The sequence below is a fragment of the Apteryx mantelli genome, chromosome 15 (assembly GCF_036417845.1).
Source record: "Apteryx mantelli isolate bAptMan1 chromosome 15, bAptMan1.hap1, whole genome shotgun sequence".
NCBI classification, from domain to species: Eukaryota; Metazoa; Chordata; class Aves; order Apterygiformes; family Apterygidae; genus Apteryx; species Apteryx mantelli.
In genome coordinates, this window is record NC_089992.1 from 7,778,025 (window position 1) to 7,804,795 (window position 26,771).

The window sequence follows — 26,771 nt, forward strand, 5'->3', positions numbered from 1 at the left end:
TCACTCGCCCCCAGCCAAAAGGGAAACTGAGAAAAGCAGTGGCATAAAAAAACCAACATGTACAGTCAAAGGCTTCGTATGCCAGGGTCACTTACGGGAGAGGAATGGCTACAGAAAATTTCCTGAGATGAGTGTGCCAGAGCTCTGCCTGCCAGCGCTGATACTCCTAACGCTTTTTGGATAGGCGCACCTCTGCAACCAGCTCAATAACAGAGAACAAATGTGTTCGCATGAAAAAGAAAAAACTAACTGAACTACGCTGTTAGAAATTGTCCACAGAGGAAAAGTGGAGGGAGGTGGTCAGAAACATCCAACGCAGTAAAGTTAAATAAAGCATTCAGAGAATTTTATGTCCCAGTAAAAGGCAACCCTCGGCTCATCACAAGCATATAACATCCACAAAACCCTCTAGACAGGTCATTACCTGGATTATGGGTTTAAAGCCTTGTTTGGCAGTTTGGCTTTGCCTCAGGGCCATTGCATGGCCAAACTGGTCCATAATTCTTGATAATGCCCTTTCCAGAGGATACTATTGCTTCATTAATTTGTGTTCAAAATGTTACTGCAAAGAAACAAAACAAAACAACAAAAAGAACCCCAAGATGATGATGGAAAGGCAAAATAAGAAAAAGCGAGTGAGAGAGGGGGAAGGAAGAGCGCGGGTTTTGCTTGGAGGATTGTTCTTGCGGAGCGCGAGGGCAGGCAGCTGTGCGCTGAACAGGAGATGCTGAATTTTCATTACTGCGCTCTTGGAAAGGAGTGGGAGGTTTGCCCTGAATCGCACTGTGAGGCAGTCGCTCCTACGCTCCGGACACAAACCGCACAGGTTTTATTCTTGCTAAGGGCTTGGTGAACCGGTGAAAAACTGTTCTGTATGCCCTGTACAAGTAGGCCAGGCTTAACTTTAGGCTGGGCTTAACTTTATAATTTATCTTAATTCTAAAAGGCAGGAGTTGTAACAGTAAAATAAAACACCGTATGTTTTATTCATGTGAAAAACTGAAAGGTCGATGACACACAGCAAAGGTTAAAAGTATCACTTTCCATGGTAGAAAAGGGTCATTTTTCCTTGTCCTGCTTTTGTGTGTGTGGCAAATGCAGTGGCAGTAGGATGTTGTTAAAATAAATAGTATTTTGTCTGTGACTTCAGTGGAGCTAGGATGTTACCTAGAAAGAGAAGTGCAATACGGCTCAGTAAATCATGGAGATCAGGCTCATTACTTGCTCATATTCCCCTTCCTATAACAAAATCGAGGCTTTCATCTTGGAGTTCACAATGATTAAAAGTCTGTATCTCATCTAATTGTCTGTATCGTGTGTTTTTTGCTTGACAATATTCAGCACAGAGATACAATTCATAAGTTAATTAGCACCGATCATTATGTTTAAGGTAACTGCATTATTTTTCCTGGTGCAAATTAGGGAAAATAGCCTTTATTCTAGGGCTAAATTCAAAAATACAACAGAAAGAACTGAACTTGTCTTTGAACCAGAAGGGCTTAATTTCCACGTATTTTCTCAGAAAATAGCATGGTGGCCAAGGAGACAAATTGTAACAAAGCAAAATAGAAGCACTAAATTATCAGAATAAGGATTCAGTGGTTGAACATATGCTAAGAACAAAACGCTTACGTGTCAACCTGTAAGATCCCAATAATTCAGTCTCAGGCTAACTGCAGCGTAGGTGTATATATTTTTAAAGAAAAGAAGTTTGTAAAATTGGCAAAATACGCACTGTTAGTAACTGGACAATCCATTCATGCTATTATTTATGCAAATTAAAGCTAAAATATCCAGTGTTGTTTTGACACTGACATTTTTGCTTCTCAGTTCAACTATTTTATATTTGCATTGTACTATTTTACATTTTCATTTAATGGCAGTTACCCAAACTCTGGATTATAAAGGTATAAATTAGCATTCCTTTTTGTTCAGATACACAGTAGGCAGGAAAGGAGAGCCATGTAAATATTTTAATTAATGCTACTCCAGGTGTTTTCGTATGGACTAGCCTGTACAATTTATATATCTGCTGTACAACTGGCTGCTTGATTCCTTTCTCAGCCTTGTGGACCCTGTTTTCAAATGAAAGCAGCAATCCTAGCAATTCTCGTGCAATTCACAGCATCTATTTTTCCTTTGTTTAATTAAAACACTTCAAATTCATGCAATAAAATCCTCGTATCACCATAAAAAAATTAATTAACTTTGGCCAAAGAGATTGATGGTGTATTCATTAATTAAAATGTGATTTACTTCTCTTTGGCTTCAGGAGATTAGATTTCATGATATAATACTGACATTGCTGCTGACTAAAATACAGTTTGTTTGGCTTTTCAAAATATCTGGCTATACTATGAAAGATACTGTAAAATGAGTATGATATAGAAATATTATTTTCCTGCTGATATTGTAAGTTCCTTCAACAAATGAAAAAGGGGACTCAGTTTTACACACGGAGTTTTCTGTTTCTCGTCCCACGTGCATATGCACACCCTGCTGCATGTAGGAAGATGCTTTTCTTGGGGCATGCGAAAAATACAAGTTGAATGAAGACTTTGCAAAATACAACCACAAGTTTCCTGCAGGTGTCAACTGTAATACACAGAGTTGGGAGATATGATAGTTGAAGTTGCTGCTGTTGAAAAAGCAGCCTTGTAAGGTATTGTCAAGAATTCCACGTCGTCTTCACCCAGAGGTGGTCTTGTCTTTAAGGGTTGTCTAAAGGAAATAAACTCTTAGATATGGAGAATGGAAAAATACAGAGTGTCCTTGGCTCTTATTTTGGATGGATTCTCAGCTCTCCTTTTGACAGCTGTTTTTGCCACCACCTTGGAGCAAAGTGGGGAAGAGATATAGCCTGGGGAGGAGGAGACCCAGCCTGGTTTGTGGGTGACCCCAGCAGAGCGTAGCCAGAGTCACCGGGCATTCAAACAACAGAGCGAAAAGTGACAGAGGCTCAGGACCATCCGAGGTGTGAGGTTAGCTCTTGGGAGCGTAACCGCTGCCAGCTGTAAATGAACGACTCCACTGAGTATGCGCTAACCTCGCTCACTCGCTCTCACAAAATCATTCCTACAGGCAAGAGATGCTGAGAAAAGCACACTCACCGTGCTGCTGCAGCCAGCAAAGCAGGCAGATAAGTAGGTGACCCCATCTGCCCCACAGACGGGAGTGAAGGAATCGGTTTGGCATTCACAGTTGTTATTGCAGGGGGCATACGGGTCTAGAGGTGAGGTCGGAGTTGAGCTGCAAGAGAAACAGAAATTAATGGGCAGTGCAATGATATCAGTGCCACGCAAAGATGGCTTTGAAGGGGATTAGTTAAGGCAAACAAATGCAGAACAAGCAGCAAGCAGGCTAGCTGGGTCTCGGCATGAAGAACTCCAGGCTACAGTCTCTCCTGGGACAGAAATACATTGGCCACCACCCCTGCGCAATGGGAGATCTAAAGTGAGGCTTGGGCTGCCTTGTGTCCCCAGCGAGCAGCCCCAAGGAAACCCAAGGACAGGCCAGGAGAGGCTGCTCTGTGTTTTTCTGGAACTGTGACAGCGAGCAGCAGAAAGCCTGAAGTCTTTGTCTTTAAAAGAGTCACCACTGCACACTGACGAGCAGCAGAAAATGAAATACAGAATAACTCTCTTGGAGTCCTCTCAGTCTACAAGGTATTGGGTGCCTCATCTCCCTCATCAAAAGGTGCCTGGAGCCATGTGTGCTGCCTCCTCCTCACCAAATCTGAATTTCCACGTGTCTAGAACTTGGTTCGAGAAATTCCAGTCAGGCGCTTCAATGTGCAAAGCAGTGACTGCCCCTTGCTCCCAGGAGGAACCAGATGGTGTGGTGGACCCAACACTACATAGATGGCCTCAGGATCAGAATCAGGTCTTGTGCCTTTCTAGTCAGTTTGGTTGATTTTAGTGAAACTCAGTCAGCTGCGGACACTCAACTCCCACAGGGGGGAGTGGCATGAAAAGCCCCCAAAATCAGAGCACAGTACAAAGTTGCCCTCAGCTTACTGCTTGTTCTGTTTGATTGCCCATGGGCCAGAGCTGCCTGAAGGCTGCTGATATAGGGACAACAGCATGACATTTCTGTTGGCCAGGCTAAGAGAGATTTGCCCACCGCCTGTCAGCTGGTCAGAGGGGGCACCCCGAAAGTCTCTTGGGACTCACTTGTTTCCATAGGGAACAGTAACCCCCGCCACAGGCCCGGTGTCACAGCCCAGGAACAGGAAAGACACGTAGCAAGCCGTGGACACCAGGTTCACCAGCATGGCCATCCTGATGGCTCCCAGAGCAGACAGGCTGAGCTTCTTCACCAAGAGGCCACCCAGGAATATGCCCAGACAGGCGCATGGGATTGCTGTCATCCCTGCAAGAGGAAAAATTGGTTAGGAGCAAGTGAGGAGGAGGCTGAGTGAACCACACTGCCTTTTCTTCCCAGCGGACAAATCTGCACATTACCACAGGGAAATGTCATAATGATCAGACTTCGGAGTAGACCATGCAGATGTTTATTCATTTCGGTGTAGTGTTCTTAGATGTCATCAAGCCAGACTACCTGCCCCAAACGCTGTTAATACCCGGCAGCGGCAGTGTTAGAGCTTCTCCAGGATGGCAGACTAATTCAGGGACCACTAGTCCACTCCTCTCCTTGCCTCAGGCACTGCACAGTTAAACCTGTGCTGCTTTCTCCAGTCTCATTTTAGCTGATGTGGCCCAACAGAGGATGGATACAAATGGCTATGTGGCCTTGCACAAAGGAACCAGGATCTTTCTCCAGTTCTCCTCCATATTATAGGAGGATGCCAAAATTGTTGAGATAAGCCCACCTAGCCTAAGCAGTGAAATCTCTATTGCTTCCTCAGGAAAGATAGCTGGCAGCCAAATAAACTGTCCAGAATTTTGAGAGATAGCTAGAGGCTTTGGACGAGCCCTGCTTCAGATACTTCAAAGCAGTCTGATCTTCAGAGATTAGGCGATAGTTGCATTTGAAAATATTAAACTTTCCTTTTAGAATCTTCTTAAACTGTGAGATGCAAAAATCACTGCCAGAAGCAACTCACTTTCCATGCTCAGAAAGGCATTATCACATTAAACTTGCTTGCGTTCACTTTTGTCCTTCTGCTGTTGGTTATATCCCAAATCTCACCTACCCAAGCTAAGCTCAGAAGCACATCCAAATCCTGGCATTCCTGGACAAATGGCACCTGGGAAATCTAGCAGCAACATTATTTAAATTAAATAAGTTGTTCCCAGGAAAGTATCAAAATCTCCTCCCCACTGCTAGATTAGAGACAGGACGTGCTCTGGCTCAGTGAAAATTCCCTCCTTGCTGACAGGCCAGGCATCCGCTGCAAAACCACACAGTGGCTTGCTTTCTCCCAGTGGGTCAGCGGTGAAATTGCTTTCCTTTGCTAAGTCTCCAATTTTCAGGAAACATGTGAGAACCTAATATCTTCGAGACCTCTGCCCCTCTGTCAAATTCCATTAAAATTTACCAGCAAGTTCCCATGTTATTAAGGGAGGGGAGACTGACTGCAGGGGTTTTGCTTCCTTTGGAAAACCAGGCCAAAACCAGAAGGAATCAATAAGCTCAACGGGAAAATAAATAACCATCAGGAGAGCATCTTGCAAGCTCTTTGATATTAAAATCCATCCATTTCATGATCTCCCAGTTTATGAGAGGTCACTGCCAGCTGCCCATCTGGCGAGCTGCGGTTGCAGACCATCCAAGATCAACGTGCAGATATCTTAACTGGGTGCTGCCCAAAAATGGCAGTCCTAAACAAATTGCGGGACCTCCCTGGGAATGAGCAGCAGGAGAAAATAAAAGATCCTGCCTATGCATCAGTGTCCTGATGAAAAAAGGAAAGTTGAGAAATACAGAGTACTTGGGAAACCGCAGCAACATGGCGTGGTCAGAGAGAAGGGGCATTTGAAAGACAACCAAAATGCATTAGCTCAGCTATCTGAACTGCTGTGTGCAGTCCCACCATTTCCAGTCCTAGGAGAAAGGAGGGACTTGCAGGAGAAACCAGGTTTCCCAACCCAAACCGGAGCACCGCAGATAAGAGCTGGCACAGCAGGGTCACGGGTTGGGCTCGGCAGCCTCCTGCGGTTACTCACCCAGGAGCTGGTTGGCGGACGAAGTGGTGAGGTTGAACTGCTGCTCCAGGTATTTCCCCAGGAAGGCAGCGAAACCAGCCACCACGGCGATCTCCATGCATGCCGCCAGGATGATGCAGGTGAAGACGGGGTTGGAGAGCAAGTGCTTGGTTACTTTGGGGATCACTAGAAGAGAGGAGAAAGGGAGACAGGTTTTCATGCAGGCTCCTCTCTAGGCGTTGGAAGGGCCTGTCAGCTCTCCCGCAGGACAAACTCAGGATATTTGGACTAACTTTCCATTCCGCATAGACAAGCTGACGGAAACGCGGCAACATCAGAACAAAGAGAAACAGGCCCCAAAGTGCCATCTAAAGATTCAGATACTAGGAGGGTGCAAAAAGAAGTCACGTGTTGTTATGTTTAAATTTCACAGATGTTTTCTGAATTTTGAAGAACTGGCATTTTCCAATATTGCATTTAGGCTAAAAGCTTTCAGCTTTTGTTTCCTCCCCAGGGAGGACAATCAAAGCCTTGTATTCTCTTTTTTCTTTCCCAGTCTGCTCCCCACGAACAACGCCAAGCTAGCCATTAGGTGCCATGAGTACCGTACTCAGGGCAAAGCAAATTCTTGCAAGCTTTCAGCCACAAGTTAACCCCGTTTGCACTTGGCCTTTCCTTCTCCTGCTGTCTGGATTTGCTCTGCTTCCTTATTCTCGCATAACAGCAGCTTGCTTGCTGAGGGCCATCTCCTTGCCGCGTGTACGGGTGCAGGCTGAAATGCTCCCGTTCAGCTTGGGGCTGCTGCCACTCGCAGACACGAGGACCCTCACTCCTACGACAGGCACATCAGCCTGCGCGCTCCCATACACCGGAGCGTGGAGCAATGCCATCCGCACGGACCCCAGCGGCTGGACGGGGAGACGCTGAGCTATTCTCTGCGTACAGAGCCACACGCTGGTTTTAGCTTCGTGATTGCTCGCTCCTCCCTCCCGAATCATTAGCGTCCAGAGTCCCCCCCACGAGCCTGTCTCCATTTCCAGTAAGCAAACGTGAGTTACCTTACAAAGGGAAATCTGGCTAATGAATCAGATAGCACATTTTCTACTTCAGCGAACATTTTAATTATTGCAGAGATAACACAGCTTGAAGAGGAGCACGTCCTAGTATAGGAGAGCGCCTTGCTTTGTCTCAATACCTGATGACTAATTTCTCCCTGAATTAAATGTGAAAATCATTAAGTTTGAAAATTACCTCTCTGAAGCGTAGTGAAGCCTCTGTGAACCCCATTTACATTTTGAAAACCCATTCCCCCCTCCCCCTCCGGTGTATTTGGGTCTGGCAGATGACAGATTTCTCTGGTGTGGCTTCTGCTTTCCCTTAGGCCTTTTTTTGGTGCAAAATCTAATTGCACTGGCTTCAGTAAGTAAATGCACAGCTCTTTGTCAAGGCTCTGCTTGGGTTCCCTTGGTTCTTCTTTTTTGGGGGGGGAGTGAAGGGGGAGGTTATAATTAGGCTTGATTTAATCTTTTTGGAAAGGACCACTCCACAGTTTCTGGTCTCTTTATATCACAAATGTTTCTTCATGCTGTATAAAATCTTTGCTTCCTGAGGATTTGCTGAGCATAATGAAGGTGCAGGAGGCATAGTATTGTTCAGTAGAACAGGACAAAAAAAAAAAAAAAAGAAAAAGGCAGAGAGGGAGGAGGAAGAGGAGGGGGGATTCAGATGTAGGTTGATCTCAAAAGCCACACGCTGCCTCTTTCAGTTCTTTGGTGGCTACCTACAGAATTTTCCTTCTTCCTAGGAGAAGGAGGAAGAAAGCAAAGGTGGACTTGGTAGAGCTGAGCTTAGAAAGCCATATTTAAGATATTACTGCCTGTTGTGCCTCTGCAGTTCAATTTGCACAAGATTAACGGATTCCTTGAGGTGCAGCTTTGTGCCGATTCAAATGCAAAGACACAAAGGTCTATCTGCAACTTCATCCACCAAATAACAACGACAGCCTATCTTTTGCAGGAGGGATCCTGCAAATTTATTTCTGAAGCTGGCAAGGCTGCTGCCAAACCATCACGCATAACCAAGGTCAGAATTATCTTTCAGAGTTGCTGAAAGAGAGCAAAGATTTTGCAGAGCTATGGCACCATCTCATACAAGACAGGCAGCATCTTATGACCGCCTGGCCCGGCAGTGCTGGGCTACAAGTCCCTTCCCTTCACCTATGCTTTTCCTCCCTGGCCATTTAGGCGCAAATCTCTGGGGCAGACACTGTCCTTCACTGCAGGTCTGACCAGTCTCTTCTGCAACAGGTCCCTGTACCAGCTGCACGGTATAACACAAAACCCAGTGCAAAGAGTTCAAAGGCAACGCAGGCAGATGCCTGGCAGCCTCCACCATCTCATCAGCCAGGCCAGATCATTCCCTTTCATTTTCTAAGGAAAATGACAGGAGGCTCCCCATAGAAATGAATCTCCTTTCATCTTACTAGTGCCAACAGTTAAGATGAATCATTTGACACCTGCTGCTGCCTTATCTGTCTCAGTTCTTGGGGTGAAATACCTCTGGGAACAAGATTAAAAGTCAGCAGTGAAGTTTAAAAATCTCTCAGTAGAATAGAGTGACGTGCGTTCAACTGCCTAGCATATGGTGCCGGGGATGAAGGGGGAATGGAAAACGCTTGATGGGGGACAGTAAACCCCTGGGGAACACACCAGCTAGGCATGTCTCTTCTTCCCTGGATCCCAGGAGAAGTTGTGATAAACTTCACCCTGTGCCTTGTTGACTCAGAATTTAGATAAGGGCTTAGATGTCCTCTCTGGCCCAAAAGGTTAGCTGGACTCTTTGTAGCCACACTTTGGAGGTATAAATCTGAAGTTTAAGTCCTCTTGCCAAACTGGAAAAGGGAAAGGTTTTTGCAGCCAAAATAGAGCCTCAAAAGTCTTCTGGGAGAAGCCACTAGCTGAATCGGACATGGCAGAGAAAGAAATCACTCTCCAATGGTCAGAACATCCCTGTCCCACTGAATGGAAAGAGGCAGCACGTGGCTTTTGGGATCTCTCTCCAGCTGAATCCCCCTCCTCTTTCCGCTCTCCCTCTCTTTTTTTTGGTCCTGTTCTACTGAAAAATACTGTGCCTCCTGCACCTTCATTATCCCTGCTTATTTAACATCCTTATCCCCGTGCACCCACACACTACGGAAACAACGACAGAAAAGAGATTTGCTTTGCCATTGGTATTGAGAAGACCAAGAAAGCTGAGCCTCTTTTCTCTGCGGAAGTGCTTAAAACCCATCACTTCAGACATCCCACTTCCCACGCTGGGCACGGGATAATTCAGGCTGGACAGGCCCTAGGAGGATCTCTCACAGCTCTCCAACTCCTGCCAGCATCTCTAACCCCTCCGCTTTGCACCGTTTAACACTGTAAGCAATGCCCAGCGCCAGCGACCTGAGCTGCGGAGGCATCGCACGTCCTCCCTCCCTCCCTCCCTCCCGCCGCGGCACTAGTTGTGGGTGACAGGCCGTACGGTTCACAAGCAAATATACTTAGGTACGCCAAGTAGCTCTGATTTGTCACTAAACATCGGGGAGTACAGGGGATAATTGGCAACCTCATTACATGAGGTTTAACTACTCTCCAGAAACGACAAACTACAATAATCACGTTGGTGCTTGAAATGAATTGTTAGGCACATTACAATCACCAAGGCCCCTTTTTCCAGTTGGAGCACCCTACAGAGACATGTTTTCAATTTGCAGTAAAGATGAGGAACACAGAAAGCAAAGTAATAAATTAGAGGGAGGTTTACAGCCCGGTCCACCCAGGACAGCGTGGTGAGGGAAAGGAGACATATAGCGTTGAGCCAAAGTACTACTTTCTATCAGCAACGTAAGGAATGAGTCTCAGATCTGAACAGAAAACGAAAGGCAAAAATCTCCACCTGGCTTGAGGAATAAGGGATGAAGAAAATAGTGCTGGCAGCATGAAGAAAATTCCGCATGGAAAGAGGCAGCTCATATAAAAGAGAAGATGGAGTAAGGCAAGTGGCACTGAAGATAACTCAGGTGAGTTTAATATGCCAAAGTCTATGAGGGTCTTGGTGAAATTAATATCACAAAGGGTACGAACGAAAAGGATGACAACCATGTCAAATGGGCTTCTTGAGAAATATGGGCTTGAAGCAACAGTAACATTCTCACACAGGCACACGATTTGTCACGCATGGAAAGCAGGTCCTCCTAGTCTGTCATCCTGCCTCCAGCAGCAGCCTTTGCCTGACTTCAGAGGGAGACGTAAACCTCCCTTGTCTGCGTAACGCTGTTCAGGGCAAGGTGCAGTATCTTTCCGGAGACAGACATGCTCTGCCTGACCTCTGCTGCCGCTCAGTTCCTGCCCCAAGGCACGCAGGTTGAAGGCCCTTCTGCATTAATCAAAGCAGTGATAACAAGCATGCTGGCCTTGGGAACAGCTAAGAAGAACCCGCCAAAGCCCACGTCTCCAGCTGTCTCAAACACAGCCCTTCTAAGATCAAGGAAGCCCAGCAAGCCACCATGGACAGGACTTGGGGCCTTTTATGATCACCTGCCACCCCCATACCCACTATTAGGGTTCCTCAGCATGCCTTTCAGATGTTGCTAGGGTCCCAAGGCCCAAATCCAAAAAGGCATTAAGGTCTCGGTACCAATCTGGATCCGGGCCAGAGACTCATTCCTATGTCCAGGAACGGATTTATTTGAATGGTTGTGCCAAAAAACTGGCAGCAGAGCTTCTCTCAAAGCGTGGCTGATTGTGTCCACGGGTGCTCTACGTGTGTGTGGGAACGCTCCCTGGGAGCACCTAACACGGGGGCTCCTGGCTGGCTTTGCGGCGGTGCGCAAGCCTCCCGTCCCACGCCATGGTTCCCACTAACACCTGCTGAGAGCCTTAAAGTGAAAAATTCTCATGTTAATCATGCCTGTTACCATGAGATCCCACTGGGCAATAGCGGCTTTTCAGTGCCTGGGACCCTCCAGCCACAGCGGGGAGCCTCTGGCCCAGCTCCTCTAGGGGTCTGCTCCCAGAAGGCACTTTTGGGGAGAGAAATCCCAAACTCAGAGCAGCGCTCTCGCAAGGTATGCAGCACATTGGTGCGCACAGCAGGAAGGAAGGAAGCAAACAGAAGACAAGACAGCTGTCAGCTGTACATCTCGCCTTTTCTGCCTTCTTGGAAACAAAGCTGGATGAAAACCAAAGAGTTTCCAAATCTAGGGAATTTGCAGTTTTGAAATTTGTCTAGTTCCACAATGAATTTTCTTTTAATTCCTTGTGAATGAGCTTCTCTCTCCAGACCTGAAGGATTCCATATCAGTTTCAATCCTTTAAAGTGTTTTAATGTCCCTCTCTAGACAGATAGAAAGAACGTAATGAATTTCTGTTTTAAACCACTTCAAAACAAAGAGCATTTAGAGCAGAACGTTTCGGCGCAGTTAAAGAGAAAGGCGGTGAAGCATTTACGAAACCAGATTGCATCGGAACTGACCACTCAATTCAGTGAAAATGACATTTTTGTAGGAAAAAATGATTTGGACAGAATACTTGTGAACCCGTCCTGGGGCAGGTGGAGGGCTAGAGGCGCTCAAGAGCAAAGGGCAACGGTAGCGTTTATCCATCCTCTCCCTGCTCTTAGTCCTTCACTTCCCAGCCATCCCTGCTCACCTGCCTGTGCTTCTTCCCACCTGATTTGCGGTGGGATGGCGGTTCATGTGTGGGGACGAGCTGGACAGCAGGGCAGTCCCCGTCCCCGCGCTCTGCCTGCCTGCGCTGCTGCCTCCCCACCAGTGACGCCGTGCAGAGTGGCTGGGCACCTCCGCTGCCTTTGATCACCTCTTCACCACGTGGTGTTCAAAGGCAGGGCTCTCATTTCAAGTCCAAAACACCTTTTAAGGGTGCTTCTTTTCTCAGCATGAAAATACCCCTCAGGAAGAGAACTCATGGCTTCCCGAAAGCTGGGCCCTCCCTCCTGTTTAGACCTTGGCAGAGATGTAAAAGCCTTTCCAACATGTTGAGCTGGTTGTTTTGGTATTAATCGCATCTTTTCTGTATGCCAAGGCCAGAGAGAAGCAGCAAATCTCATGCCAGCCCTACACCTCAGAGCCCTTCAGCAAATCCTGCAGCATCCCAGAGCTTCCTCCCAAGCCCAGACATCCCCTGCTGCTCACCAACAGTCATGGCACAGCTGGGAACATCTGTCTCCAAATGACACTGCCCTCCCTCCCCTCTTGCCATGTCCTGCACCATTTGCTGCACCCCAAAAACCAACCGAGAGCCAAAAAGGAGCTTCAGTTTAGCCTCCAGGATGCCCCGCTGACACACAGGTACTGTGCCAAACCCGCACCTCCGTGCTGGACAGCCGGCACCCACCTGCCCAACACCTAGCAGTAGAGACAACACGAAAAAGGAATCAGTGAGTCACAGCCAAATGAATCCCTATGGGCATTTCCATGCACAACCCTATGTACAGATACCTCCTCTGCTCTGCGACTTCACAAATACACATGCACCCCAAAGCCCATAACAGGACAGGAGACATGACTATGCATGCATATATATTTTTACCTTTGGTATATATTACCAACCCTCTTTATCCTAGGAAAAAGGAATAAACAGGCTAACTTTGCCCAAAGGAAACTTTACACAATCAACTTTAATGGATTAAAGATACTAGTCCCTGCCACATGTTCCTATGCAGATATATTTTTCAGCTGCTGGCAAAAAAACATATATTCACAGCAAGATTCAGCATCAGGCATGTGTGTCTTCCTCTGTGGTACATATCTGAACACCTCCCTTTTCAAGCGGACACTTTAGTAAACACTCCTCTACACCATGTCTGGCTGTGACAAAAAAAGCGAGGGACTCGGAGATGTCAGCTACCAACATGAAGTCACCCATCATAACCTCAGAGGTGTAACTAAAAAGGTCATTCACTGCCTTATTTGACGTGGCGTAAATTGTAATTGTTGATCTACAAAGAGATTTCTGGGCTCCTGACTGATCCACAGTGTGCTAACCTACACCAAGGAGGCGAGCGTGAAAGATCGTGGTGCTTACTGGTGTGATCAATACTTTTGAAGCATGTGGACTTGGCAGTTTAATTTCTGTACTTGAATGAGCAATAGATGCTGTAGTGACCTTTCTCTAAGGTGTGCGAGAAACTCAGCTTGCTCAGCACCATCCCCCCAAAACTGCCTTCTCTCTGTGCAGCAGGGAGATATGTCATAGGCTTCAAAATGCCTATATGAAAGCCAGCAAAAACTTCTGGTGCCCATTTCAAAAACTTAGTGGCCAGAAACAGGCACTCCAATCCTTCCACGATAAAAGACACAGAATTATCCAGATGGATGTACCATAGAAAAAGCCCATTTCCAAAACCTGCAAAAAACTTTACAACAAGGACAGGAGGATGAAGAAATTCACTTTACTGAAAAATTTTCCTAAAATTTATCTTTTTACCTTTCCTTCTTTTGAATTTTCTCAAGTCAAAATTTCACATCTTTGACGTCTTTTTAATGAACAACCACATCAACTATTCAAGGCATTTTTACATTTGGGGGAAAAAAATTCTTAAAAAACCCTCTCTTTTCTTCCCACATTCACCTCATTCAGCTCCCAATTAAGGCGCCTGCTCAGGGAGTAAGTGATTTTATTCTCATTTTATCAAAATGCATGAGGCCATAATGAAACCAGCTCTGCCACAATGACAGAGAGTGGGAAGCAACCAGCAGCACTACAGAAGAGCCCTCTCAAAGGTAGGATTCTCTAGTGCAGCGCATGCAAAGGATATCTGCCCACACTCTCCCACGAACGGCTGGATTTTTAGCCAACCTTAATTAGAGCCAAGTCCATTTACATCACTGTAAGATCCCATGTGGCATTTTCTATTCTGATTTCCTACAAGCTATTTTCTGCCCTGCCAAGGACTTTTCTGGTATCTAGAGTTTCTCTTCCCCAAGGCTGTCTCTTCCCCATCCCAGTTTAAGTTAAGGTGCCCAGTGCTCACTGTTCATATCTGGGATTGCGTTGCGGTTCCAATGCTAGGAAACCCCCAATCTCCTTTAACTGCTCTTGCTGGCTTGCTTGCTGGTTTGGGAGGCAGAGGGAAGCAGGACAGTAGACTAGAGAGAAGTTCACAAATTGCTTCGGCGACGGTGTTGCCCTTCACTTTTATCAACTCTACAGGACTAGTATGGGTTCCTGAAGCTTTGTAGTTTAAAATAAAACTAACCCTTTCAAGTGGAACAAAGTCTCTCTTCAAAAGGAGGACAATGCCAGAGACAATTAGAAGCTAGGGACAGAAATTTCAGGATACTGTTGTGGGGTTTTTTTTGGTGGAGGTAGATAGGCCAAATCAGAGACCAGTTACAAACCCAACCAGCCGTTAACCTGTTGCCAGGTCTCACAGAAAACACCAAGATGCAGTTTGTCACCTCGCAACTGCTGGAAGCAGGACGTGCTGTTCTCGGTGTCCAGCGAGTGCCGCAGAACCCCGTTGCTCGGCTTGGGCCTCTCGTAGTCCCGATCAGGGAGCATGGCCTGCTCGCTCTCCACCGGGTGCTCCGGCCGCGGGGGCAAGGACTGCGGGAATCCAAACATCGGGAGGGACGAGAAGAAGAGTAAGGCACCACAGAGCAGGAAGCCTCCCCACCACGCGCCGATCCACCGAGGGTCGTCCGGTGTGATGTCCAGCTTACCTGCAAGGGCACACACAGGCATCAGCAGCTCGGCAGAAGGGAGGGGAGGGCAACAGCGTTAACAAACCCAGAAGACGGTTGTTGGGGAACTCTTGGCTGGTTGGAGGTGAGGGGTTCCCAGACACAAGGCGGGGGATCCACAGTGAATCCTACATCCATTTGGTGTGAGCCACCAGCCACAAAGACCTCTGGCTGCAGGAGGTCCCTAAGACAAGGCAGTGGGTTCCTTACCCATGTGGTCAGCATCTCTAGCTTCTACAAGTACCCTGCAACTGTAGCTTCTCTTGAGTGCCTTTGGCTCTGGCAGCTCTACGAGGCTGCCTTTTACCTGCTGTTTACAAGCGGTGTCCCCCTGTGCTGAGACCTAGGTTTTGGGCATCATCAGCCCAGGGTGTCAAACGTGCAGAGGAAATAAACCTTCACTGGCATCCCCATAAGCTCCTGGCTAGTGACACGGTCCTTGGGTGAAATGGTTAACGGATGAGGTATTAGCAGTGCTCCTTGTGAGGAGGTGTATCTTTCTAGATGATAACACTGACAAGGGCTCTGTCATAGGAAACCAGTGTTCAGCTTAGATCTGGGACTGTGGAAGATTGGGAAACATCCTAAAGAAAGGCAAGCACATACAGCTGACATATCCGATCAGCACAAAAGATTATGGAAGAGAAGCAGCACAGATAAGGACATTGCATCTCCAGCCCAGCTTACCCTTTTCTTCTCTGAGACCCATGCTCTCCCTGCTTTGAACTCACAGGCATGAGTCCTTTTCAGCAAAGACGAGATGGGCACTTGGGCTTGAGGGCCATCTGTGACTGCATGGAGGGTGAAACAGCCCTGAACATTGGAAAAGAAACCCACCCACTGCAGCAAGTGGGCCCCAGGAGGGTAGAAAAATCAACAGCGAATGAAGAAAAGCAGAGTAAAAGAGTATCCTGTAGGCCATCACTCAGCAGAGATAAGGGAAAAGAAGCCACTGGAGGCAACTTGAGAAAATAAAAATCAGCAGCAGCAGAGAAGAAACCATATTCCTAACAGCAACCTCGCTGCCTTTAAGCAAGCAGGTCCCTGCAACAAAGCCAGGCAGAAGGTGCTGGCCCTGGGAGCTGGCTCCCAGGGGAGATCTGTGCCCACGTGGCTGGAATAGCAAGCTCCTCTGTTCATGATGTCTGCCTGGTTACAGCCACTCTGAAAAATCTGTCTCAAGTGAAGCAATCAAGTTGTCTCTCAAGCAGAGACAGTAGCAAACTCTTTTCTTCTTATGGAAAATAATATGTAGCTCTCAAATATATATAAAGTTTGAAAAATAGCGTTTTGGAGAGATTGAATTCTTTTGCTGTTATTTCTTCCTTCCTGAAATGCATTTTTTTTCAGGCTCTTGGGAACACAGTCACATGGTAAGCCATGTAAACAAAGGTCTTCCTCAAGTTCCCCTCCTAAAAAAGGTGCTGGATGGACAGCAGCACAAAGCGCGTCCCAGCACCCTGGACCTCATGCCTGAGCTGGGGAGCAGGACAGGACTCACCCACTCACCCCATCCAGGGCTGCAAGGCCAGCTGCAACATGGAAACTCTTTTCCATACAAAAATAGGTGAAGGCCATGCGAGCCCCAGCCTTCACATGACAACGATGAACCTCTGTCAAAGACAGCTGGACCTGCAGCTGGACAGTGCTGCACCCTGTAATAATCTGCCGAGCCACAATCCCTCTGGGCTTTTCAGTGATAATGCTCCACTCCTCTCCTCATCAGCTCCATATTTGGTGCTTTTTGAGCTGTAAATGTGGAATAATCATCTTACATTAAGAATGGCTGCAGCACACCAGACTAATGTTCCACCTAGGCCAGCATCCTGCCTCTGACAGCGACCAATTGCAGATGCCCAGAAAGTCCACAATAACAAGGCCATTATTTGGCCCAACATTATTCCCCCTGCTTCTTGTTTTTTGTGGCTCAGGGACTTCTTAAGCTAGATTTAATGTCATTTGTTTTTTTTTTTTCCTTCTATAAACTTGTCCAATCATTTTTGACCCCATTGGTAAATTTTCCGTATCCTGTGGTGAGGAGTTCTACTGCTTTACCTACTGAGAGAAGAACTATTTTCTTCTTCACATTCACATTTTTTAGAAAATTATACTTAATGGTGATGTGTAACAGGGTCCAAACAAGCTACTCTCTCCACAGGACCAAATGAGTCTTTGGTATGCCTTTCCTAAAGGAAGGAAAGAAATGGGGCCATGTGGTGTGTGACAAGCCACAACTAAAAGTTTCAGCCATCAGAAAAAAAGACTTCTTTCCTGATCATTTGGGATTATTTAGATTTCTTCAGCTCCCACATGCATGCCAGACCAAGAAAGAGGGGTAGCACTTTACTGGATGTACACAATTCTGCTCTGAGTCCTGCAAGATTAAACTCCATCCAAACACATGCTATAAAGAAGTATTTGCAACACCATAAAATTGAGGCACATCCGCAAAGGGGACAACACCCCTAAAGCAGGATGAGAGCCTGTTGGGATCAGATGGAGCTGAAAACTGAAGTAAAAGTGGCTGAAAAACTGAGAGAAGAGAATGAAGCATCAGGTTCGCTGTCTACAACCAAAGGGCTCGGGGTTGCAGGAGAGAAAAGACTGTTACGCATTGCCCTCTCATGGCAAAGAGCATATACTGCAAGCAACAATAAAAGCAGAAGTTGCAGGTTTTTTCTTTATGAACCAAAAGACAATTTGCACCAATTTGCTTTAACGCAAGCACAGGGCCAGCATGAGCAACAGTTAGCACTGCTCTAGGAAAGAGCGAGAGTGCTGCAGGGGCCCAGCCTGTCCATTCGCAGATGGGGCTGGGCATGGGTCTTACTGGTGTGCCTCCATCGGAGCCTGGGGCTTCCCTCCGCAGGCCCCCCAGAAGGCAGCGCTCCTGATTTCATCCCACGCTCTGGACACAGCTCCCCGGGCAAGGCTGTGTCCATGCTAGCTGCTATGCCCTGCCATGGCGATATTTTAATGTACACTTAGAGCAGGGCTGAGATCCTTCTCAAACTCATTTCACAGCAGAAGAGCCATGGAAGTGAACAGCTTTTAGCCACTACAGACCTGTTATTTACTGGGATAGAGGTGACAAGGTTTGAATCCCAATCATAAAACCCCTCAAAAATGACACCTATATATACAAAAAACACTCAAGATGAAACAAAACAGTTTCCTAGCTGCAAGTATCAACATTTTCGTCCCTTTGATACAAGGGGATTAATGCACTCAATTAGAAATCAAACCCGGTGCTCCTTACTTGTGTCAATGAAGACAGCATCCACATAGATTTTGGTACAGAAGGAGCCCAAGATAAATCCACAGGCTGGTCCAAATACCAGCATCGTAAACAGGATCCCTGAAAGGAGAGAGAAAACAGAATGTTAACACCAGGCTCAGATTATTCATTGCAAGTTGCTTTGCCTGCCTTTGTACTGCCCTCCTGGCGCCAAACAGATAGTGATTTGTTTCTGTCTCGTATGCTTTGGACAAAAGGGCTCCCTAAATCCTTTTTGCTTTGCCATAGCCTTTCAGGAAAAAGGAACTAATGAAGCCATGATATTGTTGAAGGATTTCTATTGAGCGGAGAAGACAGTGTGGATGTATACCACAGTTGGGTCAGCTACCTGCTCCCCACAAGGAAGCCTATACCTTTTTCAGCTTTGGCTAAATTCATGGTAGACGGGGATATCTGTAAAATTTAGAGACAGCAAATCTACAAAATGCTGAGTTGTCACAGATGGCTGGATAAAGTTCCTTTACAGAAGGAGAAACCCTCCTTCAAATCCGTGAAGCCCTTCTTGCCATCATACCCACTAATCAAATATTCTCCAAGACTTATAGCTCTTCCACCCCTCACGAAGACTCACTTCTTTTCAATACCTGTCTAATATGCCAGGCAAAGAGGTGACTGGAGGCTACTGTGAGTGAATCACTTATTTGTGTTGGTATTATATTCAGAATTCTTTATTCACACTCCCTTTTGGCCCTGAAACAGGAATGCTACAGGCACATTACCAACTCTCAATTATCCAGGGCAGAAAGGCGGGGGAACAAGAGAATCATCCAGAGAAAGCAGCAGCACAGATAACACAAAACACTTGTAAAATTGGCAACAGGAACATGCTTAGTACCTCACATTTAGGAGGAAAAACAACAAAAAATCCCCAAGGATCCTTGTAAGTGGATTTCTGAAGAAAGCAATGGCAGATCCGTACAGCAATGAGCAGAGCAGTGCCTGGTCGCACCCTCCGGGAAAGAGCTTTGCCAGTCGACCTGGGCAGCAAGGCAGGTCAGCTTGCCAGGGCCCCTCTGCTAGGGATGTGCCAAACTGAGCTGCCATTAGAGTCTTGGTGTCTCTGCACTTCAGAAACGTCCCATGAAGGAGTTTATTTGTGTCTGGGGTGTTTTCCGTGCTCCTCTTCAGCAATGGGATACATCCTACATTACTCTCCAAATCTCTCTGTGGGTGTTGCCTGGCACCTCGCTAATGAATTTCATTGCATCAAGTTCCTTAGCTAGAAACTTCCAGCTCCTAAGTGCTCTCTCTCTGGGCAGCTCTCAGGAGTTGGAGAAAAGATCAGAGCTGCAAAACATCCCCTGGAGATCACTGGTTGTGTGCAAGGCAAACGGCACCTGCTGATGATGGCTTTGCCAAGCAGAAAAAGCTGGCATGGTCAAAAATAACTTCACCTTCATTTTTACAATATGGGTCACAAACTAATTCCCCCCCAGTCTGTGGTACTGTGGATTAATGTGGATTGATATCTGGATTAACATCTAAGTACAAAGTGACAGCTCCATTCAGCCCCTCGCACAGAAACTGACCCCACTAATACCTTCATGGCTATCACCTGCAGGACCAAGAGGGAGAAATGAAGGGGGTGGGAGGAGGAAAAACATCATGTCCCCTTCTCACGCGAGCGCTGGTAAGGTGTTACATCCATCAGGACAGTGGCAGGAGGTGCGATTTCCGTACCGGCAGGCCAGGCTGCCTTAGTGCAGGTAAAAGCCGCAGCACAGCACGGTGTTTCAGTCCATGCTACCAGCTTAAACTAGTCCCCAGGGTTTCTGGCCATGACATCCATCCTGCCAGCCGGGCTGGCCACCTCCCTCCCGCGGTCCCCAGGGCCCAGAGACCCTGGGCATTGGGTCTGCGCTCTCAGATGTGGCAGCACATAGGAAGCTGGGGGTGCTGGTGGGGAAGAAGTCTCGGGGAAGACCATCACTGAGCCCACATGCAGCGGGATTCAGGTCTCTGCGACAGCCCATGCACACCCGGGACATCTCCCTCCCTGGCAGCCCTGCTCCTTCCCAGCCCCAGCCTGTGCAGGCGCTCAGGACTACACAGTTTCCAAAGGCCTTCTATAAAATACCCACACGGCATTTTTTCCATCGCTAGATGGCATCAGCAGCTGACATCCAAGCCAGACCCGGGCTGGCACAAGCCGCACGCGAGCGGGCTGCTGGCCGGTGCACAGCTACGCAGCGTGCCCAGGGCTTTCCTCACCTAGTGACCGAGCTCAGAGCGATATCACGGGAAAAGTGCCTGCACGCCCCAGGCTCACCACGTCCAGTAGCGTTACCTGGGGGTTATACAGCCTGCCAGACCCCGGGAGATGACAGCAACACCTAGCAGGATGCTGACTTCAGCCGGGTGAAGTCATATATATATGATATCAGCCCTGGGCACAATTAGGCTGCGCCCTTCGGCTGGTTGCAAGCAGTAAATCACAGACATTAGAACAAACTGCTCTAAAGCTGTTTAGTTTTTAGTCAAACAGTTTAGTTTTCACAGACATTATTCTGGGGAATGAACGGGCATGGATATTACCCTGATAAATAGGCCTGCAATCAACAATCAGGTAGATCTTTGACGTCTGGACAATAATTACAAATTTCTGTACAAGCACCGTCAAGCATGCACTGACACCTGGGCCTCACGTATCGCGGGGCAGCATGCGCAGCGCCCTGAAGTTGTGTCCTGTAGAGATGACACAGGGAAGTTGCGTTTAGTTTGAGGAGCCCTCTGATTCGAGCAGTAAGTCATGACACTGCTCTGCTCTTACTTTGTTACTTTAAAAGAAATAAGGGGGGAGAAGAACAGGCAGAACTGAGCACCTGTCCCCCAGAGCCAGACACTCAGCTGGCACGTGGCATTGCCGAAGTCAGCGAAGCGATCTGTAGTCCCAGAGGCGTCAGCACCACCCTGGGCAGGCAGAGCAAACCCCTTGCACGGCATTTGAGCTCTTGCACACAGCATCGCAGATCGCGTGCTAGGGGAATGCTCGACACCGGCTGAGAAACCTTCCCCACCAGAGCTGCCTAACAGCTCACGTTTGCATGGATGACATCCTCTGGAGGGAAGGTCATTGAGGGCACCAAAGCTTCTCAATGCCAAGACCAGCTCCCACAGACGTCAAGAAGCAAACAGTGGTGCCGAACAGCTGTGCAATTGCTGAACTGCATGTGCAACCGAAAGGAGCATGCAGCCAGCAGCCAGCTGCTTCCAGGGCCATCCAAAACCCAGGAGAGGGGAGCTCTGTGGCTCCAAGTGGCACAAGGCTGGTTTAAGACCTTGGAGACAGGATAAATCAGGCATGATCTGTTCTCCAGAGATAGCAGACATTCATTTTCTTTTTTAAACCTAATAATTGCTGGTTGATGGTTTTCTCTAAGTATTTAACATCTTTGGAGAGCTGAGAGCATGAAGAAATTGTCATTTGGCATTGATACAGGCTCATGGACAGAATGACATATGGACCATTTCTAACATTTCCTGGCAGTACCTTTGGAGGTCCTGGGGACTGAGTTGAGGAGGGACAGAGGTTAGTCTCCTGATGATTTCCAAACCACAGGCAGAGTTGTCAGACTGTGAGTATATAGGCACAACCAGTGTGCTTCACAGAGCAAAGGGTAAGGCAAAAATATATGGAAAAAGATCATCCTTCACAAAAAAACAGGGAATATTTTCCATTTCCAAAGTAGAAGGGAGCAGAGGCCTTTTGATAACGAACTGTCAATATTAGGGAGATGCATGCAAAGAGGCAGTTCAAGCAAAAAGTCAGCTGCAAGAAACCTGTATCAAACACACATACACAGGCATGCACACATATTCCCTTTTCCAAGGCAATCCCTGCAACTGGTGAACGTCCCTGTTCCTCGCGCTTCTTGTATTACTGCAAACAACCACTTTAGAAACAGACCAAGCCATGTCCTCAGTTTTTAAAACACCACATTTCATAACCTGGCAGCTGAAACCTGGAACATATTGTTCGCTTTGAAAAGTTGTCGCTAGAGGGCAATGTGGGATAAAGCATCCACTGAACAGGGCACCAGCTAAGATCTTACTATAAGATACTAAGTGATCGTGCACCTATAGACCAGATGTAAGAAACCCTCATGTTAATTTTTTTTACTCTTTCTACACTTTCACCTAAAATCCTGAAAACAACAAGCTCTTCCCATGCACTCTTTGTGATCCTCTCTCAGGACTCCAGCAAAATCCCATGTTTGCAATAATAGTGTATTGCACTAAATCAAACATAGCTACCTTGGTCCTGAAAGAGCCCAAGGCATGGACTGTCACGACAGATAGTCCAGGCTCTCCGGAGAGCTGGACCATGCCCGAGGGTCAACAGAGCATCCCACCATGCACAGTAATTAGGGACCAGGCTATCAGGATCCTGCTTGTGGTTGAACATCCATGGGGAATTGAGGGCTCGGAGGGAAACTACCCGCGTTAGAATTAGCTTTAGACATCCCTCCGCTTTTGAGAAATTCTGTGTGATTAACAATCATCACAGTTAGCAGCAAAACACTTTCCACAGCATCCACCTAGTAACACAACCAAGAAGCTGCTTATTAGTAGGCAAGTAGGTCTTGCAAACCCCCTTTTCCCAGTCCTGGGGTTGCTGGTAAAGACAAAGACGTATTAAACTTGTGGATAGCTTTACCACCACCTGCTAGGTTTTTTCTTATATTTCCCTCTAACTTTTAGATCAGTCTGATTTGCTGCTGGTGGAGGTCACAGAGCCCAAGGGCACTAGCAGCAGGAGGAGCTCAGGCTTTCAAGGAGGCTGTGACCTGCTCTCAGGAGCAAACAGATCAAAGGTCTCATCCTGGCTCCGTTACAGTCTATTGCAAAACTCCCATTGATGGCAATAAAACTGGAGATCAGTACAGGACACTCCACTTCCGCCTCTTCCCCTCTTTTCGTTTCATTCTTAGCTCAGAATTTATTTCAGTCGCTCAGAGCAGCACATTCAGTAACCAACATCCGTCTCGAGAAAACAGAAGGAGAACAAAACTGGAACTATCGGCTCCAATGCTACCTTGGAAATAAACCTTTTCTGCTCAGTGGGGCCATTTGATCCTCTTCAGAAAGGTCTGTGCTTTGTCCTGCACCCAGTGCCTCAAGGAGCAGGGGACGATCACCATTTAGTTAATGCTCTACAGACCAGCAGGGAAAGTAGGATGAAAAAGGTCTCTCCTTTGTGCGGTTTGGGGTTTTTTTTCGTTGATGATGGTGTTTCTTACTTTTTTCTTCTCCTCAAAATACAGCAAATATTAAAAATATTCAAGAACTGAGAAAAGCCAATCGTTTTGGATCAATTCAAACATTTTGTCTGATAACTCAGAAACTCATTTTAGTTGGGGCCCTTTTAAAGTAGAATTATGTTTTATTTTGTAAAAAGTTAATTGTTTGGGGGGAATACAGGGATTTAGTAAGTAGTAGTAGAAATGCTGGAAGTACCCTAAATTTGGGGGAAAGAAAATAAATAAGTCATATTAAGCTGCCACCTTCTCCTGTTTCACATTCCCCATAAGTCTTGATATGAAGTATTACAAACATACCTACTTTGACCAATGATAGACTATGTAATAATGTATAATCACAGGATACATTTTTGACTTGTTCCTTACAACATTTACATATAACTTAAGGTCCGCTTCAAGAACATATCTGAACCAAGCACATTGGCTTCAGAGGAACTGGCCCAGGCCTATAGAAATGGGTGCTAAAGCAAGATTTTATTCCCAGAGACGTTAAAGGCTTCTGCCCTCACCTCCCTCTGTACCAAACTGGTCCAAATGTCAAATCTCCAGCCAAGAAGGCTCCAGTGCCACTTCCAGGCGAGCCAGCGCAGCAGGAGCTTGCAATCTCGAGGTAACGCTGGGAAGTGCACTGAATGATTTTACATCTGCACTATATAGTTAAGAAACTGTAAATCTTAGTTTCTAATGGCCTCCGAGGTCAGACTGAGCCAATTTCCTTGCTGCTGGGACACTAGCAAAGGGGTCTGGAGACAGCGACTCATTAAGGCTGTGTAATTATAGCGTAGCAGTCGTGGTGCTGGGAGCACACCCAGCAATGAACTGCTCTGGAGGTTGATTAGACGCCGGAGCAGAGCCAGAGGCGTTTGCTAACCTCAAAGGCTATTTGCACATCAGTGCCAGGAAAACCACCCCGCTGTGATGCAACCAGAAGCTTCTTTTCTCGTACAGGGACCGTCCTTCTCTTCCCCGTGGGGGATTAGGAAACACAGGGCCGGGTCCTGCCCTCTGGGGCCTCCTTAAGGCCGTAACCAAACTGTGCTTGTGCGCTGTGTCTCAGCACACTGTGCCTTCCTAACTGCTGCTTCTCCCCGCCAGCAAAGTGCAGCTAATACGACTGTCTTCCTGTCACTGGTACATGCGCTGGGTGACACGTGTCTAGTATTCAGCTTCAAGCCCCGTTTTTGGAGACATGGGATTTGGCAGGCATCTCAGCTTGGTACCCAAGAATTCACCCAGCGCTGTGGACCCATCTAGCAGCTCACCCTGAGCATCTTGCTGCTAAGACCGAGCTGCTATGCATAGCTGAGCTGTCTGGTTTAAAGCCTACCTTCAGCACATCCTTCCTGTGCAAACATACCCCAAGCCCAAGGGTTGTCAACTTTCCTGACCTTACAAAGCTGCACACTGAGCAGGCGATTGAGAAGCACTCACTTTGGAGAGCTATGGGAGAGGAAAAGGACAGGAGGTGACACTGAGAAATGACAACACCTCCCTCCACAGGCTTCCTGGCTGTGGGATGGGGCTGGGCAGGGAGCTGAACTACAGCTTCTTCTCAAAGCCCCCTGTCAAAACAGCCCTGCTGCCAGCCACAAGCCCAAGTGACAGCCAGGGAAGTCATGCTTCAGCTCTTCTCAAAGCGAGGATTTATTTGATGCTGAGAGGAAGGAGATTTGTTTGGGAAAGTTCAGTTGCAAAGTCCCTTAGCAAAGCAACTATCTGCCAATAAAGCCCTGGAAAGCACCATCAGAATCCCCTCCAGGGACTTGCAATCCATGTGAAAGTCTGCTTGAGTCATCTAGATACCTCCGAGAATATTGTTTCCTGTTTCCATGGGAATCCAGGTCACCCTTCTAGGAAGGGCTGGATCCAAGGTGCACATGCAGAGAAACTGTGCTGCTCCAGTCCTCTCCTTCATAGATTTGAAGGCAACCAAGCTAGACGTGTTTGAGCACCAGAGAGCTAAATAAACCCTACTACATGCCTTGACATTCTGGCAAAGCAGCGGCACTTCCAGATCAATCCACAAACCTAGGGCCTGGATACCCAAAGCACCTTCACTGCTGCCAAGTATGAAGCAGCTGAATATGGACCACCAGCAGTGAACTACCTAGAGTTTCCCAACCATGGGCAAACCCCTGGTGTTGCCGAGGATCCCATTTTGTTTGGCCAGGAAGTTGTGGTTGATCTCTGCTGGCTTATGGTCCTCTCGAGCCAAGCTGCTCCTGCTCTGCCGTTTCCAAAAAACAGGGTGTAGGAAGTCGTGCACCAACAAACATAACCTAATGAGTAGCCCCCTTCCAGTGAAACCTATGGCCAAAAACTGCCTGTTCTTGCTCTGCATTCCCCCAGGCGACAGCTGCTCGGTCTAGGAACGAGGTTTAAAGAGAAGCCCACAGTCCCTGAGCCCTTAGATGCAAATCAAAATTTAGAAGCATGTTTTTTGACTCTTCACTTTTCACAACACTTGCCCACAAATGTTTGTCTCACTGCGAAATCAGACTTCAGTGTGAGAGTGTGTAAAAGCAGATGAATTTAGAAGATGTGGGAAATTTCTTTCACTGCAAAGCTAGTTTAGTCATTGCATCAAGTAACTACATCCCCGCAGAGGCATGTTTGGACCCTTGGACCAGGCCCTGGCTTGTGTTCAGACAGCTTTTCTATCACGGGTCACTCAGCGGTGGGTGTCCTCCCCAGCGCTGGGCGCCGTGCGCGCCTCCCTGGTGCGGGGACAAGCTGCTTCTGGAAGCGCAGGGGGAACCAGTCCTGCAGAGCACGGGATAATCTCCAAACCCGGCTTGTCCCACATTTTCTGCTGCGGCAGCGGAAGGGGCAGGCCGCGGGAAGGGATTACGGGAATATAGTTCATGTGCGCTGCGACCTGCCCTTAAAGAGACACCACCGCAGCGCAGCACGCTGCAATCAAAGAAATCGGGATACGGACTGGAGATGCCACATTCGCCTTCAAACAAGGTGCCCTCAAGGGTTTTGGAAAAAGGCTTCTGCGCTCATACCCTGCGGGCAGAGCCCTTTCCTGCCACAGATTTTGCCCAATTTCCATCTATCAGTTGACGTAACCTCTAAAGCGCACGGTGAGGGTAGGGGAGAAGGCAGTTTCCTAGCCAGATGGCTTCCTCCCGCGGTGAATCGCGCTGCGGTCCCGCGGCTCTCCCCATCCTCCCCGACGGCCCGCGCGCCGGGGAGCTGCCGACGCGGCCCGTGCTGAGCAGCGGCCTGTTCCCACGCCGGCGCGGGGACCTCTGCCCTCCCGCGGAGCCCGGCACGCCGCTCCCGGCCTTCCCTGCCCAGCTCCCCTGCGGGCAGCCTTCCTCCCTCGCCATCGGAGGACGGCATTTTTCCTG

At 47.6% G+C, this 26,771-nt stretch overlaps 1 protein-coding gene across 1 annotated transcript in view; it reads right to left on the bottom strand.

Moving 5' to 3' along the window:
* SLCO3A1 (solute carrier organic anion transporter family member 3A1) overlaps positions 1-26,771 on the bottom strand; it is a 148,492-nt gene that overhangs the window by 12,985 nt on the left and 108,736 nt on the right. The window contains exons 3-7 of the mRNA XM_067305348.1: positions 18,113-18,211; positions 14,569-14,832; positions 6,129-6,293; positions 4,173-4,371; positions 3,111-3,249 (exon numbers count right to left, since the gene is read on the bottom strand). Of these exons, the coding sequence (XP_067161449.1) occupies positions 3,111-3,249; positions 4,173-4,371; positions 6,129-6,293; positions 14,569-14,832; positions 18,113-18,211 (866 nt within the window). The remainder of the gene's footprint in view (positions 1-3,110; positions 3,250-4,172; positions 4,372-6,128; positions 6,294-14,568; positions 14,833-18,112; positions 18,212-26,771) is intronic.